The sequence below is a fragment of the Lissotriton helveticus genome, chromosome 10 (genome assembly GCF_964261635.1).
Source record: "Lissotriton helveticus chromosome 10, aLisHel1.1, whole genome shotgun sequence".
Taxonomy (NCBI): domain Eukaryota; kingdom Metazoa; phylum Chordata; class Amphibia; order Caudata; family Salamandridae; genus Lissotriton; species Lissotriton helveticus.
In genome coordinates, this window is record NC_136071.1 from 214,007,763 (window position 1) to 214,025,014 (window position 17,252).

General features: G+C 45.7%; 1 protein-coding gene across 1 annotated transcript in view; it reads right to left on the reverse strand.

Moving 5' to 3' along the window:
* The window catches only part of TMEM130 (transmembrane protein 130), a 227,667-nt gene that overhangs the window by 53,659 nt on the left and 156,756 nt on the right, over positions 1–17,252 (reverse strand). Inside the window, exon 6 of the mRNA XM_078662700.1 lies at positions 16,771–16,973. Within this exon, the coding sequence (XP_078518826.1) occupies positions 16,771–16,973 (203 nt within the window). The remainder of the gene's footprint in view (positions 1–16,770; positions 16,974–17,252) is intronic.

The following is a 17,252-nucleotide window of genomic DNA, read 5'->3' on the forward strand; positions in this document are numbered from 1 at the left end:
CACCAGTACACTGATTGTAATTCTTCCAGAGAATCTTTTTGCTTAAGGTGTCTGAGACCCTCACCCATATGTGCGTCTGCTATTAACAAGCCTCTCCTGTCCGTGTTTGGAATTACTCTATCCCCCACTCCAGGGATTCGAGCAAAAGGGACTGAGTTTGCATCGATTATGTATGTATAATTGAGTGGATAATTGATCGGTAGCGCCGAGCAGTCGCCTTTTGATGACGTTTTCACCGCCAGCACAGTTTCACCGTCAATGTGTTTTACTGTACGCTTTTTTGTAGCTACGGAAGCCGGTTTAGTTGCTCCCGCTGTGGCTGTCTCAGCCAATGAATTCCCTGCAACGTGAACGCCATCATGCTGATGACTCAGTGAATGTATCACGTGAGTTTTTGGTAGTTCTTTCTTTAAAAGAACTAATTGTTCCCAAAGTGCTTTCTGCTTTATTGTGGCACCTGTGTCATCTTTGTAACCGTTTTGAATCCATTTCTGCAAATCGTTATTGTATGATTTGACGCAGTAATACGAATCGCACACAATAAGTGTCGGGAATTCGCGATCGGCATTATCTAGCGCCATTTTTAACGAAATTATTTCAGTTTGTTGTTCTGAATTATTTTCCACTGAGTGTGTTTTTGTAAGTAGAGGTCTTAATTTACCTCCGCGCCACACTTCTTTTACAATTTCGCATGTGGCGTTGTAAGCCAGCTCTCCCCAAACTGAGGGTTGAGCATGCCCGTCTGTATATATTACACAGGCGTACTGTCGTAAAGGCAGAATGTCGATTGGCAGAGGGTATTCTCTCTCATATTCTAGATATTTTAATTCTTTCATTTCTGGGTCAAAATAGTATTTTACTTTGTCTGTAGCAACAGAATTTACCCATTGTATCCATTCTGGATTTAGTGCAGTTGTCGGTAAATTACATGGTGTTGTTAATGCCTCAAAAGCTGATTCTGCTGTTCTGACTGTAACCTGTCTACCGTCTGCTTGGTATTTTTCTTTTGCTACAGCTGTTTGAACCGCTTGAACCATATTTTCTTTAATGCTGAACCTTTTTTCAGCTTCTGTGTACAAATGTGATTTGTATGCTGTTGGTACCTTCTCTCCCTCATTAGAGGTCAGGTATGTGAATCCGCATCTTCCTGGGATGACTCGAATCACAAGGTTGCGTGTGTTGTCACGTGTTTGTAGTTTTGTTTTAACTAACATATCTGTTTGTAAAGATCTCAAAATTTCTGTGTGTTTTTGAGTCCAATTGATTCTTTTAAAATCTGGTTTTATTAGATCATAGAGAGGTTTAATTCTCTCTGCATAATTTATAATGTAAGTTCTTCCGAAGTTTAGGAAGCCTAGAATTGATTGTAAGTTTTTCAGTGTTCTAGGTGCTTGGATTACAGCACATTTCTCTAGGAAATTGTCGGCCAGGCTTTTGCCTTCACTTGATAGTTCATATCCTAAAAACAGGACTGTTAGATGGGCAATTCTTGACTTTTTAAAGTTGAATTTGTAACCCTCTGCTGCGAACCCAAGTATTATGGTGTTCACTCTCTTCAAGTGAGTATCCAAGTCATCGTCTGTTAGATAGATGTCGTCGACATAAGATAATGCCTCGTCATCATATGTTTGTAGTAATTTTTTTACTCTCGCTGAGAATAATCCTGGGCGGTTTTTGAACCCCTGGGGCAAACGACAGAATTTTTTTTGCGTGCCATTTATTGAGAACGCTGTCAAATATCTGCTCTCTGGTGCTATATTTTGACAAAAGAATCCATTAGAAATGTCTATGGTTGTTTTGTATTTTTTGTGCACTATGTTATTCATTAGTGCAGCACTATGCGAGTTTTGTACCGCAAATGTTTTGCAACATGAGTTAAGGTGTCTGTAGTCCAAAACAAGACGATATGAATTGTCTGGCTTGGAGACAGGAAACAAAGGGTTGTTCATTTGTGAGGTGCAAGTTTCAATCACCCCCTGGTATTCAAGTTGATCTAGGATCTCTTTTACCTGTTTTTTAGCTTCTTGCTTAATCGGGTACTGCCTCTGTGCAGTAGGTTGTGATTTTAACTGGATTTTGTGAGGAGGAGAGTCCTCATCCCATCCCACATGATTTTTATATAAGGCAGGGGCTTGAGCTACTGCCCACTTTCTTGCAAGTGTATATTTTTTATGAATTGGAATATGGTTTGAGAAGGCAGGCATAATTATTTCTTCGCCATGTGGGCACTCCCTGACAAACTCTGGAGGCCAGTCTCGTTCAGCTAGAAGGATGTCATAGCCCTTGGAGAGATTATCCCAAAATAGACCCCTTATTTTTCTAGTCTTATCCCCTTCTATACGCAATGTTATTTCATATATTTTATGAGGTTTGCTAACTCTGGTATCTGCAGTTTCCACCTGAATGTATTCATTCGTGTCCACTGTCTCCAGATGATTCATAAGGACTTTGCGAGCTATGCTCACTTCTGCTGCGCTGTCTAGCATTGTCTGAGCCCATTCTCCGTTTTTCAGCTGTGTCCTCAGTATTCTCTGCATTGTTGATTACTTTAATACTGGCTACCTTCTTTTTTGGAAATTGTAATTTTTTATTCAGATGAGCAGGTTCTTTGTCTTTGGACTTGACGTGCTCTTCCCTGTGTTCTGATCGTCCTCTTCTTTCCGATTTCTGCGAGGAAGTCTGAAAAGATTGAGAGGGACGTGTATCAATATCTTGATATCTATCAGGTTTTTTTTATATTTTCCCTATTTCTAAGGTTGTATTTTTTTACAGAGGGCTCCCTTTGGGGAGACTTGCATCCTTGATCAGGAGATCTTTCTCTCCGCCGAGGAGACCTTCCTCTGGACTGGAATCTTTTTTCTTTGCGATTGGATTGTTTATTTCCATCCCAGCTCTTTTTTTGATTGTTTAAATTATTTTTTATAAATACCTTTTCAGGACTTTCAACTAGTTGGGGTTTCACTGGTATTCCACCCAAACTATCTCTTCCTAGTTCTTCATAGGATTTTTCTATGATTCTGGCAATTTCAGATGGTTGGTCTGCTATATTTGTCTCTTTTAACCTCTGGCGAATCGCCACATTTGCTGCTTCTCCCTTTATGTTGGCTAATAATATTGCAGAGACCTGCTTGAAATCTTTCAGTAGTTTCATACCGAGAGTTAAAGCGGGTTCTGGACCGTATTCATCTTGAATCTGTTTTAGCACATCTGGTATTACTGACATGGATGGTACACCATGTGTTTTTGTGTAAATGGAGGCAAAGACTGTTCCCCAAGTGTCACAGTCCTCCACATGTGGTGCGATTCCCATTGGGAGACAGATAGTCAGAATACTATGTTTCTCAACAGGGGTGGTATCTGGAAACACCGCCTCTATTTGAGTGATTTTTTGTGCTAGCCAGAAAGGAATTTGTTCCCGTTTTGCGGGTACTTTACCTAGACAGGACTGTATGTTCTGAGGTGTAATTTTATTTGTGTTCCCCTGATGATTGGTCAGCTGTGGAATAGCTGGTTGTATTGTTGAAGTCCGCATTACATATTGGACTAATTGTCTATGTATTTTTATTAATTGTTTTAGCTGTGCTAAAAGCTCTGGTGCAGGCATTTCTTCAATGTCTGGATGTGGTGTATATCCGGCTAGGACCGGCCACGTTGCTCCTGGTCTACCTAGTGGACCGAGCCTGGTGATGTGATTATTATGTTTTAGGGCGCCATGAAACAAGAGCAGGTGCTCTTGGAATTTGAGTGGTATTTCCACTTCCTCGAAAGGAGTGTACTCACTAGGAGGTTCCTCTATTTTGTAATAGAGGAAGTCCTTTGTTACAGCGTTTGCTGCTGGAAAGTTTATCCATGAATAGAATACCTCTGTCTGCTGATATTCGTGTGCCTCAATTACGAATATGACTGTACCACCTCTTGGTGTCAGTCCATTTTCTATAAGTTTTAGGGTTATAGATTTCCTTATGTTGACCGGGATGAGTATTGCATCTGGGTCATTTTCCAGCAGAGTATTGTCTGCTACTAGGAGTTCAGCTGCTAGTCTAACTGTCTCCCTTTCTTCTTCACTTTCTGTCATTTTACTGACAGGAAGGTTATTCTGTTTGTTTGCAGATCAGGTTTCTATGGAAACAAAGATTAGATGCACAATATTTTGGAACAGCGTATCCTTCAACGTTGAATTAACCAAGAACCATACATAGGAGTCTCCTCCTGCGAGGTTTGGCGGATATGACCTTTCACCCACTCCAGACGTCTTTGGAGTATTATGGGAAAAAAAGGGGTTCTGTGTGAAAAAGCACGACTGAGTTACTCTAATGTCTTGCGTTAGTTTTATCGCCTATCCAAACGTTTGGGCGCCATGTAGTGTAGTTCCTATTATCCCAATAGGCTCTGCGCATTGGAATAATATCTTCAATAGTATAGACCTAGGGCAGAGGTTAACTAGGTCTTCTACCGACGATATTAGACTTAAAGTTTTGTGTTTGTGTTTGTGTCAGCTAGCTCAGAGTTCACTAGAAACTTTCTCGAATAGGCAAGGAGGATTTTAACCTCCCTGGATAGACAAGAAGGGATTTAGTTTCTGACAACCATAGAACATGACAACTTTGCTCTCCCCTAATCAAGAGTGTATCTCTAGAGTCGTGTGAAAACAAAAGACAACTTATTTTACTCAGTCAGTTCAGTGCATTCTTAGTTTCACCAGATTGTAGAGAAAAGGAAGAGACGGGCGTGTTCAATAAAAGATGTTATTTATTGATCAGTCTCTTTTCTCATACAAGAGAAATGAATCGCTATTATTGCAATACTTGTAGTTAAGTAAAGTGCATACAGTAAAGACAGAATTATAAAATAATACTGTAAAAGCATTGATATGGTTTCTGAGCCATATGATACTTTAAAATGGATAAAATATATACATACATATATACATTTGACTAATCGTACTCAACTGGTGCTTCTAACCACGCCTACCCCAGTGTACCTGACCTAAGCCTAATACGTGGGCGGGAGTAGATAAGTAGCAGTTTAAGTTAAGTTTGTTTGCCAGGGGACTGATTCGAGAATTCTCTGCAAGGGGTTATTCAGTTCTGTACCTGAGATCTAGAATGATGGAGGGCTGGTATCTCTTATCCCGGGTCTTGATATTCCAGCTGCCTGCGAGGGCTGCTTGGAAGCGCCGGAGCTGGATTTCTCAGCAGGAGAAAGGCAGCGTCTCGTTCTCAGCGCGTCGGGAAGGCGGGGCAGCGCCTGTGGGCTTTGCTCTCTGCTGGGCTCCTCAGCACGTCTCGCTGCTCCGATCTCGTCACCACCGCATGTGTTTGCTTAAGGCAATGTCGGTAATATTTATACATGAAAGGTGCCGAGATTGACGTAAGGATGGACATATATACGTCAATAAGGATGTCACATGAACGGGCTCGTTCGCACATTCTTTTGCTGAAGTTCTCGGTGAAATCAAAACAATGGTTATGGGAATTTCCCAGGTCGCTGTAGGTTTGATTTGTTTTGAGAACTCCGTATGCCTTATCAGGGGCTGGAGGAATATCGCTTGTCTAATTAGATGGCATGCGTTATGACCTAATCAGATAACGTGCTTCTGTGCCGTGGTGTGGCTTAATCAGATAACGGTTTTTGCACCGTTAGATGGCTGCTAGTTAATTATTAACCAGACCAGGGTCAGGAATAGGGGAATCGATACAGTACCTATAGGAATACATCACAGTGCCTAGGAGACACCCTCACATCTAGTGGCGGTGCAACCCACATTCAATCATTGAAAAAGGCATCTTGCTCAGTGCAAGCTGTAGTTTTCTGCCGCTCGAGTAGATTTTTACTCGAGCAGCAGCTTTATCAATGCGGACTGGTAGTTTCTCATCGCGAGCGGTCGCATGCATACTCGACCACTCGCAATGAGAAACCTGACCTACACCCCCAGGAAAAACTACAAAGCATACATTTTGTTATATAACCTGGGAGGACTTCCAACCCTTGAATGCCAAAATGGTGTGAACTCAGCATCCTGCAGCAATGTGGACTGTGCAGTTACTTCAAGGAAAGAGAGCACATTTTGTGAACCAGTCCCTCTTCGGCAACACTGAGAAGAGTGTGGTAATACAACTGTTTAACCTGATGTCTCTCCACTCATGCATGCACGCAGTAGTAGCCTGAATTCAGTTGTGAACATCCACTTGAGTGCTCGCTTTGTAAATTCATGAAATGGGTAGAAAAAAGCCAGGCAATATTTGAAGGAAATTAATTTTCCTTGGGTGTATAACTTCCTTATAACATGCATGTTTATCATTTTCTTTTAATGTTTTATGCAATGGTTTTGATTAACTGGCATAAAATTCATTTCTGGATTTGGATATTTTGGGTGCAAAGTTGTGTGAGTGATGCCAGGCAGCCTATTGAGAGCCAAAGAAGGGGAGACAGCAACAATGCCATGTCTTAGTAGATATGATATGGCGCTGTCCTGTTCTCTCCATTTCATTCAAGCAGCAGGGCAACTTTGGTTGCAGCTGTGGGCTGTATGAAAAAATAGTACATTTGCCCCTGCATGTTGTTCTAGTAGCCCCCACTGGTGAACATATCTCCAGCCATATAAAATGTAATGTAGCATTACATTGGTTACTTTTTGATATCAAAATGATTAAAAAATGTATAGGTGGTTGTAGCTGAAAGGATCAGCAGTGTATTAAAATTAATTTGACCTATTACCTTTATTGTAGTAATGAGATATGCATTACATTTTCCCTGAGCTCATCTGCCTTACCGTTCAAAAGGCATATATATTTTTTACTAGGGTTACACTCAATTCACAAATTTTGTTGGTGCCACTTTTGAATATAGCACGTTACAACGAATATGTGACGTCTTTCTGCATACAAACACCCCGCATACCATCAATCCGCAAAAATTATTCCTCAAATACTATCACTCCGTAAATTAACACACCGCAAACTTTTACAACGAATATACATTTACCACGCATGCCTTTACAACGCAAAGGCATGCATGTTGAAGGTATACTAATTGTAAAAGTTTTAAAGGTAAGTGAGAGTACCCTACCCTACCCTACACCCTAATGTAGTACCCCTGCACTACCCACCCTCGACACACAGTCCTTTTCCTACATTTACACTACCCAGCACGACCCCCCAACACTACCATAAAGCACTTTTCTTCCCTACACAAACACTACAACACTACCCTAAACCTTAAAACACTACCCCCAGCATGACCCTACACTACACAAACACTACACCACTACCCTAAACCCCAATACACTACCCCTAGCACGACCCTACACTACACAAACACTACAAAACTACCCTAAAGCCTAATACACTACCCCCAGCATGACCCTACACTACACAAACACTACAACACTACCCTAAAGCCTAAAACACTACCCCCAGCATGACCCTACACTACACAAACACTACAACACTACCCTAAAACCTATAACACTACCTCCAGCACGACCCTACACTACACAACCACCACAACACTACACTACACAACACAATCACTACCCCAGCACAACCCCACACACCCAAAAAAATAGAAAAAACCTTACCTCTCTCTCGTCGTGGTTCCACTCTCCTCCTGGTTCCATCCAGTTTGTTTTCACAACGCAACTGCATTTACCGTACATGCCTTTACAACAAAAATCGATGTAAAGGCATGCGTGGTGAATGCACACGCGTTGTGGAAAAATGCGGAGTGATGGTATGCGAGGTCAAAGACCTCGCGGAGTAATGGTATGCGGGGTGAAGGTCCGCGGAGTAAAAGAATTGGAGTAAACGTTGATGGTGGGTGTGTTGGCATCTTAGCGGGTGATGCGTTTATATTGGTAGGTGTCTGGCGGAATACGATGGTGGGTGTGCGGAAGACATTTGATGTTTTCAACCAGCCCACTTTGCACAAGTTTGGGGTTTGACATTTTCTACAACTGGACTTTTCCATAGGTAGGTTTTACTATTTTACACACCCCTCCCTTGGACGAAGATGAAGTTTGTCGGATTGCTGGTTGTTTAAAGTATTTTTTAACTCTATCCCAATGTTCACGTACTGCTAGACAGATTCTAAAACATGCTGCCATTTACATGTTAACTATGCACCCCCTCCATTGTATCCAAGGACAAAGGTAATGTGTGCTCCGCACCCCCACCCATCTTGCACAGGCCTGGACTGGCCGTTGCGGGCACCGGGCAATCCCCCGGTGCGCCGCAAGGGTAGGGGCCGGTTTTGGGCCCCTGAGGGGCGTTTTCGTTACAGGGCCGTTTTTGCAGCATAGATGCAAAATTGGCCTTGTAACAAAATTGATCGAAAACCGGCCCCGGCAAAGAGCTCGGCGGTACTATGCCAGGGCCGGTTGTGGTTCCCAGTCCGGCCTTGACCTTGCACCAATTTTGCGTGGAGGGGGCAGTAGGGGCTGAGCTACCTTTATCGCCACCAGTGGCAGCTGCTCCATTCGGGCGTAATAAAATGGTATTTGAAATACCATTTTATGTTCTGCTTCTCGCGCTGCGAGAAAGCAGACGTCAGGGGTATGCCTGGTTGGGGGCGGGTGGGAGGGATTGACTGTTTGTGGGCGGGAATGTGGGCAGGTCAAGGAGGAGTGGCTTGCAGCCTACATAGAGAAAATGGCCTCCCTACTGGTGCCCGGCTGGGTGCCGTCTGGGACTCAATGCCAATCACAATGCTGCCATTGCAGTATTGTGATTGGCTTAGGGTAGGGGAGGGGAGGGGAGGAGAGGGAGGATGCACACTTCCTTTCAGTTTCAGAAAACCCCGGCAGGACTGTCACTCAGCCAGGAACGGAGGTTGCGCAAGACAAGTAAAAGTAAGGTACGTTTTTCATATATTTTTTCAAACCCCCTGCGGGATCCCATCCTCTGGTTCAGCACTGTCACCCTCTGGTTCACCACTGCCACCCTCTGGTTCACGACTGCCACCCTCTGGTTCATCACAGCACCTCTGGTTCACCACTGCCACCCTCTAGTTCACCCCGGCCACCCTCTGGTTCACCACTGCCACCCTCTGGTTCAGCACTGCCACTCTCTGGTTCACCCATGCCACCCTCTGGTTCACCACTGCCACCCTCTGGTTCACCCCTGCCACCATCTGGTTCATCACTGCCACCCTCTGGTTCACCCCTGCCACCCTCTGGTTCACCCCTGCCACCCTCTGGTTCAGCACTGCCACCCTCTGGCTCAGCACTGTCACCCTCTGGTTCACAGAGGTAGCGCATTGCTGCTGGAAGCGCTACGCGCCTTATTCTATATTTGCTTTTAACTTCTGATGCTGGAAGCGCTTCGCACTTTGCTCCTCAATTGTTTTTAATTAGTCCCGTTTTGTATCTCTGTTATTTTGGTTTGTTTTACCCTGCTTTTAATTGCCCTCCTACCTGCACTCTAATCGTTGAGCACCGCCGCTTGGGCGGGTCCGGGGTCTCTGTGGGGGGAAGTTGTGGCGTCGCCATCTTGGAGCGGGTTGACCGGCTCAGCAGGAGCCACTCCCTACGTGCACTCAGTGCGCAGGGTGCCGGCAAGGGACGCCTATTTGAGGCGAGTTCCCCTGCGAGGCTCTCATGTCAGGTAGCGCATTGCTGCTGGAAGCGCTACGCGCCTTATTCTATATTTGCTTTTAACTTCTGATGCTGGAAGCGCTTCGCGCTTTGCTCCGCAATTGTTTTTAATTAGTCCTGTTTTGTATCTCTGTTATTTTGGTTTGTTTTACCCTGCTTTTAATTGCCCTCCTACCTGCACTCTAATCGTTGAGCACCGCCGCTTGGGCGGGTCCGGGGTCTCTGTGGGGGGAAGTTGTGGCGTCGCCATCTTGGAGCGGGTTGACCGGCTCAGCAGGAGCCACTCCCTACGTGCGCTCAGTGCGCAGGTGCCGGCGAGGGACGCCTATTTGAGGCGAGTTCCCCTGCGAGGCTCTCATGTCAGGTAGCGCATTGCTGCTGGAAGCGCTACGCGCCTTATTCTATATTTGCTTTTAACTTCTGATGCTGGAAGCGCTTCGCGCTTTGCTCCGCAATTGTTTTTAATTAGTCCCGTTTTGTATCTCTGTTATTTTGGTTTGTTTTACCCTGCTTTTAATTGCCCTCCTACCTGCACTCTAATCGTTGAGCACCGCCGCTTGGGCGGGTCCGGGGTCTCTGTGGGGGGAAGTTGTGGCGTCGCCATCTTGGAGCGGGTTGACCGGCTCAGCAGGAGCCACTCCCTACGTGCGCTCAGTGCGCAGGTGCCGGCGAGGGACGCCTATTTGAGGCGAGTTCCCCTGCGAGGCTCTCATGTCAGGTAGCGCATTGCTGCTGGAAGCGCTACGCGCCTTATTCTATATTTGCTTTTAACTTCTGATGCTGGAAGCGCTTCGCGCTTTGCTCCGCAATTGTTTTTAATTAGTCCCGTTTTGTATCTCTGTTATTTTGGTTTGTTTTACCCTGCTTTTAATTGCCCTCCTACCTGCACTCTAATCGTTGAGCACCGCCGCTTGGGCGGGTCCGGGGTCTCTGTGGGGGGAAGTTGTGGCGTCGCGATCTTGGAGCGGGTTGACCGGCTCAGCAGGAGCCACTCCCTACGTGCGCTCAGTGCGCAGGTGCCGGCGAGGGACGCCTATTTGAAGCTCCTTCCCAGCGCAGCGGGATCGCGCAGCGGGCGCGTCCTCGCGTGGCCGGAGTCGTGCCAGAGTCCTGCCCGTCTGCGCCCATCCGCGCTAGGGACGCGCAGGGCTCAGGCTAGACTCTGCTGGTTGGGAGAGCGGGCCCTCTTGTTCAGCCATGTTGGTGTACTCCAGTGATACCCTGCGGGATATCGGACTCCTGACCGTAAGTTGTCGTCTTCCCCTTATACACCCTTTAGCTGGTCCCTATCATTGCGCTTGCTTCAGGTGGACTTTGGATTCTCCCACTTCAATCCGACATCCAAACCCGGCGGCTGCTCCTCGGAGCAATCGCCCTGAGCATGCCCTCCGCATCTTCAGTCTCAATGGCAGGTCTCTGGTGTTGCATCATCAGGCCGTGTTTGACCTGTTACAGGATGAGGCCCCGGACATCGTGGCCATTACAGAGACGTGGCTGAAGGATGATGATGCGGCTATTATCAACCTGGCATTCCCCCCTGACTTTATTGTCTTTACCCTTAATCGATCTACGAGGGGAGGGGGCATTGCTCTTGCTATTCGATCCAGCTTTACTTGTAGCTGGTCGGGTTTGACCATTGCGGGGTGTGAAAGTGCGGTGTTCAAGATTCTTGTCACCCCACATTTTTCACTCTCTGGGATGGTGGTTTTTTCGTCCCCCTGGGAGCGAAGTGGCGTTTAGAGCTGCCTTCCCCGATGTGGTTAGCTCCTTGGCGGTAGGTTGTCCCAATTTCTCTATCTTGGGTGACCTTAACTTACATTTCGATAAACCTAACATCCCTTCAGTATCTGGTATTCTTGCGGATTTGGAGGCCCTTCAGCTTGCACAACTGGTTCGACAGTCTACTCATACCGGTGGCCACATTTTAGATCCTTTCTTCACTAATTTGGTAGATGCTTCTGTTACCGCCGTCTCACCCCTTGGCTGGACAGACCATTCTTTGGTTGCCATCTGTACCCCCTTGCCGGGTAGGATCACCACCCCCCCTGCAAAGTTGGTTGCGAGGCGGCATTGGAGTAAATTACGGCTGGAAGACTTACATCGTGTCCTCGCTGCGGAGCCATTGGAACCTTCTACTACGGTTGATACAGGATACGATGGGTTCTGCGCTTGGATTTCCAAGGCGCTGGATGCCCTTATTCCAATCACCGCTTGCAAAACCAGCTCGAGGGATGCAAGCCCATGGTACGATGGCGCCTTACGTACACTCAAGCGTAGCTGTAGGCGTGCAGAGAGGGCTTGGCGGAAGGCGTACGATATTGGGAAAAAAGCTATTTATCTCGCTTCCGTCAAAATCTACCATCGGGCTGTTTGCCAAGCTCGGGCAGCTTATTATACTGCTGAAGTTTGCAACAGCTCCAACCCTTCCAAAACCATCTTCAAACTAATGAAGGATCTTTTAGCAAAACAAACTGGCGCCCCGACAACTGGCTCCACTACTCACTGTGAGGCCCTTGCTCTGTTTTTTCGGGAAAAGGTCGAAAACATCTATAAGACGTTCCCTTGTATAGGGCCTCCAGTTGAGTCTCCGATTAACATCTATGGAGATACCGTTTTGCACGAATTGCCCCCGTTGACATCTGCAGGGTTTGACCTCCTGGCGCAGCAGGTTAAGTCTGGGTCCCCCGCTGATCCGCTCAGCTCCACTCTCTTTAGAGATCAGTCGTTTGTGGGTCGGGCCGTGATACACTCCTTGATCAACATCTCGTTGGAGTCCGGCACGGTACCCGCTAGCTGGAAGCGGGCGGTGGTTTCTCCCATCTTAAAGAAACCTTCTTTGGACCCAGACAAACCTGAAAACTATCGGCCTATTTCCCTGCTTCCTTGGCCGACCAAAGTGTTAGAGGCCCATGTCAACAAAGCTCTTTCGGCCCACCTTATCCATGCTAACATCTTGGACCCCACCCAGAACGGGTTCCGTGCTGGCCACAGCACGGAGACCGCCCTTCTCTCCATGGCTGAACATCTTCGCACGGTGATGGATGCGGGGCAGACTGCGGCGCTCGTTTTATTAGATCTGAGCGCCGCATTTGATACTGTCTCTCATCCCATCCTGTTGCATCGCCTGGAGGAGAGTGGGCTGGGTGGTCCTGCACTCCAGTGGTTCCGGTCCTTCCTTGACGATCGTTTCTTTAGCGTTGCTGTGCTACCGTTCCAGTCCCAATTCCATCCTCTGAGACAGGGGATGCCGCAAGGCTCCTCGCTGAGTCCCACGTTGTTCAATCTATACGTGAGACCGCTGGCTGAGGTCGTCAAGCAATGGGACATGACTATGGTCTCATATGCTGATGATACTCAGCTAGCGGTTTCCATCAGCTGGGATCCGGACCGGGACGCCCCCATGTTTCAGAGTGGACTCAGGGCGGTGGCGAGCTGGATGAAGAACAACTGTCTCCAGCTCAACGCTAAGAAGACGGAGATCATGATCGTCAGTAGGAGGGCGGACCTATGGGGGGACAGGTGGTTGCCTGCGGAGCTGGGGCCTGCCCCTCTTCCGGTCACTGAATTAAAGAACTTGGGAGTATGGATGGACCCTGCTCTTTCTTTTGTGGTCCACTCAAAGAAAACCGCGGCCTGTTGCTTTGGCATCTTACGGTCGCTGCGTCCCATTTTGAAGTTCTTTGACCATCGCACCAGGCAGCTGATAGTCCAGGCTACTGTGTTATCTCGCCTGGACTATGCAAGCTCTCTCCTGGTAGGCTCCAATCTGGCTGAGGTTACCCGCCTCCAGCGCGTTCAGAACGCCGCAGCGAGAGCCATAGTTGGCTTACCCCGTACAAGTTCCGTCTCCGGCACATTGAGATCACTGCATTGGCTGCCTGTCAGAGCCAGAATCCAGTTTAAAGTGCTGTGTCTGGCGTTCAAGATTTTGAGGGGAGAGGGTCCTCAAATCCTTGCGGACCTTTTGTCCTGGTATGTGCCTACCCGGTCCTTGAGATCTTTGGGCCACGCACTTACTGTGGTCCCTCGATACAGGTTGTGTTGGGCTGGTGGCCGATCCTTCCGGGTCAGAGCGGCCCAGCTCTGGAACTCCCTTCCGGTAGAGTGGCGGTTACTAGATGACCTTTTAGCTTTTCGTAAAGCTTTAAAAACCTTTTTGTTTTAATAAACCTGCTATCTGTTTCTTTATCTGTTGTGTTTCCCTGTAGGTGTTGCATACTACCTGACATGCGCCAGGACGCCCCTTAGCTGGGGCAGCTGTGCGCGATACAAATGTATGTAACATAACATAACATAACCACTGCCACCCTCTGGTTCACCCATGTCACCCTCTGGTTCACCACTGCCACCCTCTGGTTCACCACTTCCCCCGTGCGAACCCCCCACCCCTCCCGTGAATTATGCGAGCCGCGACTGAGGCTGGTGTTAGTGTAGTGGTGAACTGTGGTGAAAGCAGCAGTCTCGGCCTTAAAGAAAATTGGTTAAATTAATTTCTGCAACAGTCACTGATATACATTTTTTTATTTCTGCTGCCGATCGCTGCGTCTAACTAACGGCCTTTAAATTTTACACTCAAGCGGTGCGCAGCAAACTCCTGCTGCGCTTCACGCATTGCTCGGCTCATGATGCTATTAGACTATGATTTTGGATCTGATACAGAGAGGCAAGATCAGGCCTGGTTTTATTAGGAACCAAAGATAACTGCTGAGACTTCGATAATATTGCAATACTTTAGTGCATTTTTCTAAGTTGTATGGACATGTGTGTGCGCAACATCAGTCTACATTTTCATTTCAGGGGTGCTACAGGGTGTTCTTTGGACACCCCTGGCACCCTTGAAATCGCATTCTTATTTGTGATTAGCAAATTGCTAATCGCAAATAAGGAATGACTCCCCATTCATTCCTACGAGCCTTTAGGCCCATAGGAATGAATGGGGAGTTATTCCTTATTTGCGATTAGCAATTTGCTAATCGCAAATAAGGAGGCAGTAGGAATCGCAATTTTTTTTGCGATTTCTACATGAATCCCGTTTTGCAAGTCTTTAATAGCGATTCCTTAATAATCACTATTAAGGACTCGCAAAACGGGACAATGGTGAATCTAGGGGATAGTCCTCTGTTCCTTCACACTGCACCGCTACGCACCCCCTGTAAGTTGCTGTGTACTACGCTGACTACTGGTAATCTGTTTGGTCACATGCCCACCTTGCCAATAGCACAAATGTTACCATAACGTTTTTTTAATGAAATAATCCGCTTTTCATGAAGTTGTGTGCAACTAAGAAATTTGAATAAACATGTTTTTCATTCATTCAAGTTAGTGCTTATTTTTGTTAAATTCTCAGTAACCCAGCTGCCTAAAATGAAACAATCTGGTAAACGGTACTACGGTCGAATGGCCTTTTTCAGCCTATGCATTGTGCCAGTGCCTGGTGAAGTCCTGCCATGATTCACACATCAAAGGCCGGTAAAGTGCGCAAATAAATCCCATCCGTACAGATTTTATGTCACCTCCAAGCACATGAACTCAGAATGGATGTCATTAATGCTAATGATGTGTTGATTAATTATTAATGCCTGAGAACACAGGCCATTGGTAATGCTATTACTGTATTACACTATGAAAACGAACTGTAGCTCCCTTGCATGGGATTTCCTTCTTTGGCTGTCCCACTTCATCTCTGTGAGTGTAATGACAACACATAATAATGTCCCTGGAACTGTAGGATGCATGTCTGTTTGCAAAGAGCACCTGAGAATGATTATGACAATGCATAGGTTGAGGCCCTAGTCAGAGTCCTGTAGCTTGTCATGAAACACGTCACAAGCAAGCTTGATGTTTGATGCAGCCTGATATCTATTATATAAGATACTCACAGCCATACCCATGCCTTTTGGTGCAATGTATTCAATTACATTTTCCTCTCCAGTGCTTCCCGATCCTGTGCTTCACCAGTGACAATTAATGCATGTGTGCAGTGTTCGTTTATGGCCTAAAAAATGGCTTGCAGCCTATGTAAAGTGGTTAGATGAAAGCTCGGGCTTCCAAATACAAGCAATAAAATGCAAGTCATTTGTCCGGACAAACAAAATCACAGGGCCTGGTCAGAGATGTTTTAAGGCATGAACAAAGTGGACTCAGCTCTGGCCAGCAGCCCAGAATTTCAGGGGCCTCCTTATAGAGCCAGCTCTTTTCTGCAGAGATTCTTGCCCTGGAGACATTGAATTCTTCTTAAACAAATAGATTTAAATACGTTTTCCTTTAATTTATTTTGAATGTAGGTGATGTGTGAGGCTCTATTCTAGATATGTTGAAGAGAAATGTGTTTGCTTTATGTAACAGCCATAAAAAAATATATATTTTTTGAGATCTAAACAGGATCTCACGTATGAGAAATGGAAGGGCGTCACAGAGATTATTTGCAGTAATGTTAGTGAGCATTATTGATATCATAATTACACTTTCATAATTGCTTAATTAACCTTCTTGCTTTCCCAAATATGCTTGAAAATGCATAATTTACCCATTCTTTTCTCAGGGGGAGAATCCCACTCATCACTAACTTTTACGCCTCACCACTTTCAAAAGTCACCAGCCGCCACTGGTCGCCACTGCATTGCCCAAGGGTAGGTGTTACTTTTTACCACACATCCACCCTATCCAATTTCGGAGGTGTGGGCCAAGATGATTTTTATAGGTGTTTCCATGTTTATACTAATAACCGACACAACATTAAAAAAGTAAACAAGAGCATGGAATTGTCTCATCTGTTTACATATATTTTGTTCACACGTAGCTCAAATGTATAGTGTTCTTAATTTTCTCGGTTTAATACGTTTTCAATAAGCACCACAAGCTGTCTCCTAAAGTAAATACAAGCACGAATAACCACATTGTTCTGATGTCATTGCTGTGATAACAGACAAAAGTGACCTCATGACTTTAGTATTACACATTTGTTAGGTAGAAAAATACAATGAAAATGTAAAACTAACGTGATTATAAAACATGAATCTACCCATACATGCTTACAAAAAAGAAAGTGCCAGTGACTCCCTGGAATGTTGTAAGAACACTCTGAGCAAATAGGTGGTTTTGATTGTTCTGCGCGCGCTGCTCTTTCATTTTTTTTGCATGTCAGTCACTTATTATCATGTAAAAACGCTTACACTCACCTGCAGATTTTACTGTGATATTATAGTAGGTCTGCAGCATGCTGATGTCATTCTGAGCTCTCACACTTAAACAATATTCACCCTCGTAGTTAAATTTGTAAGACAAAGTGTAATCAGTGGCGTTTAAAGCCAGCAGGTGGCAGTCGTCTCCTTCTGCAGGAACACATTCTAATTTCAATAACCAGCATAATGATAATGGCGGGCTGAAATTTAAAGCAAAAAAATGATTTAGTAAGAAACAACTCATTTCTGAATGCATTCACTAAATCAGACACTATACACTTCAAAGAGCATGTGAAAATGTTTAAATGCAGTCATCCCGGATTCTTGCCTCCCTCTTCCCTCCCTTACTGAATACGTTTTGCTGGCTTTACGACACTTTGCACTTTACCGTTGCTACCAGGGCTGAAGTGCTTGTGCTTGCGCCTTAAAACATGATAAAATTGGCCTACACCTGATTGTTACATTTAAGTTATTTGTAC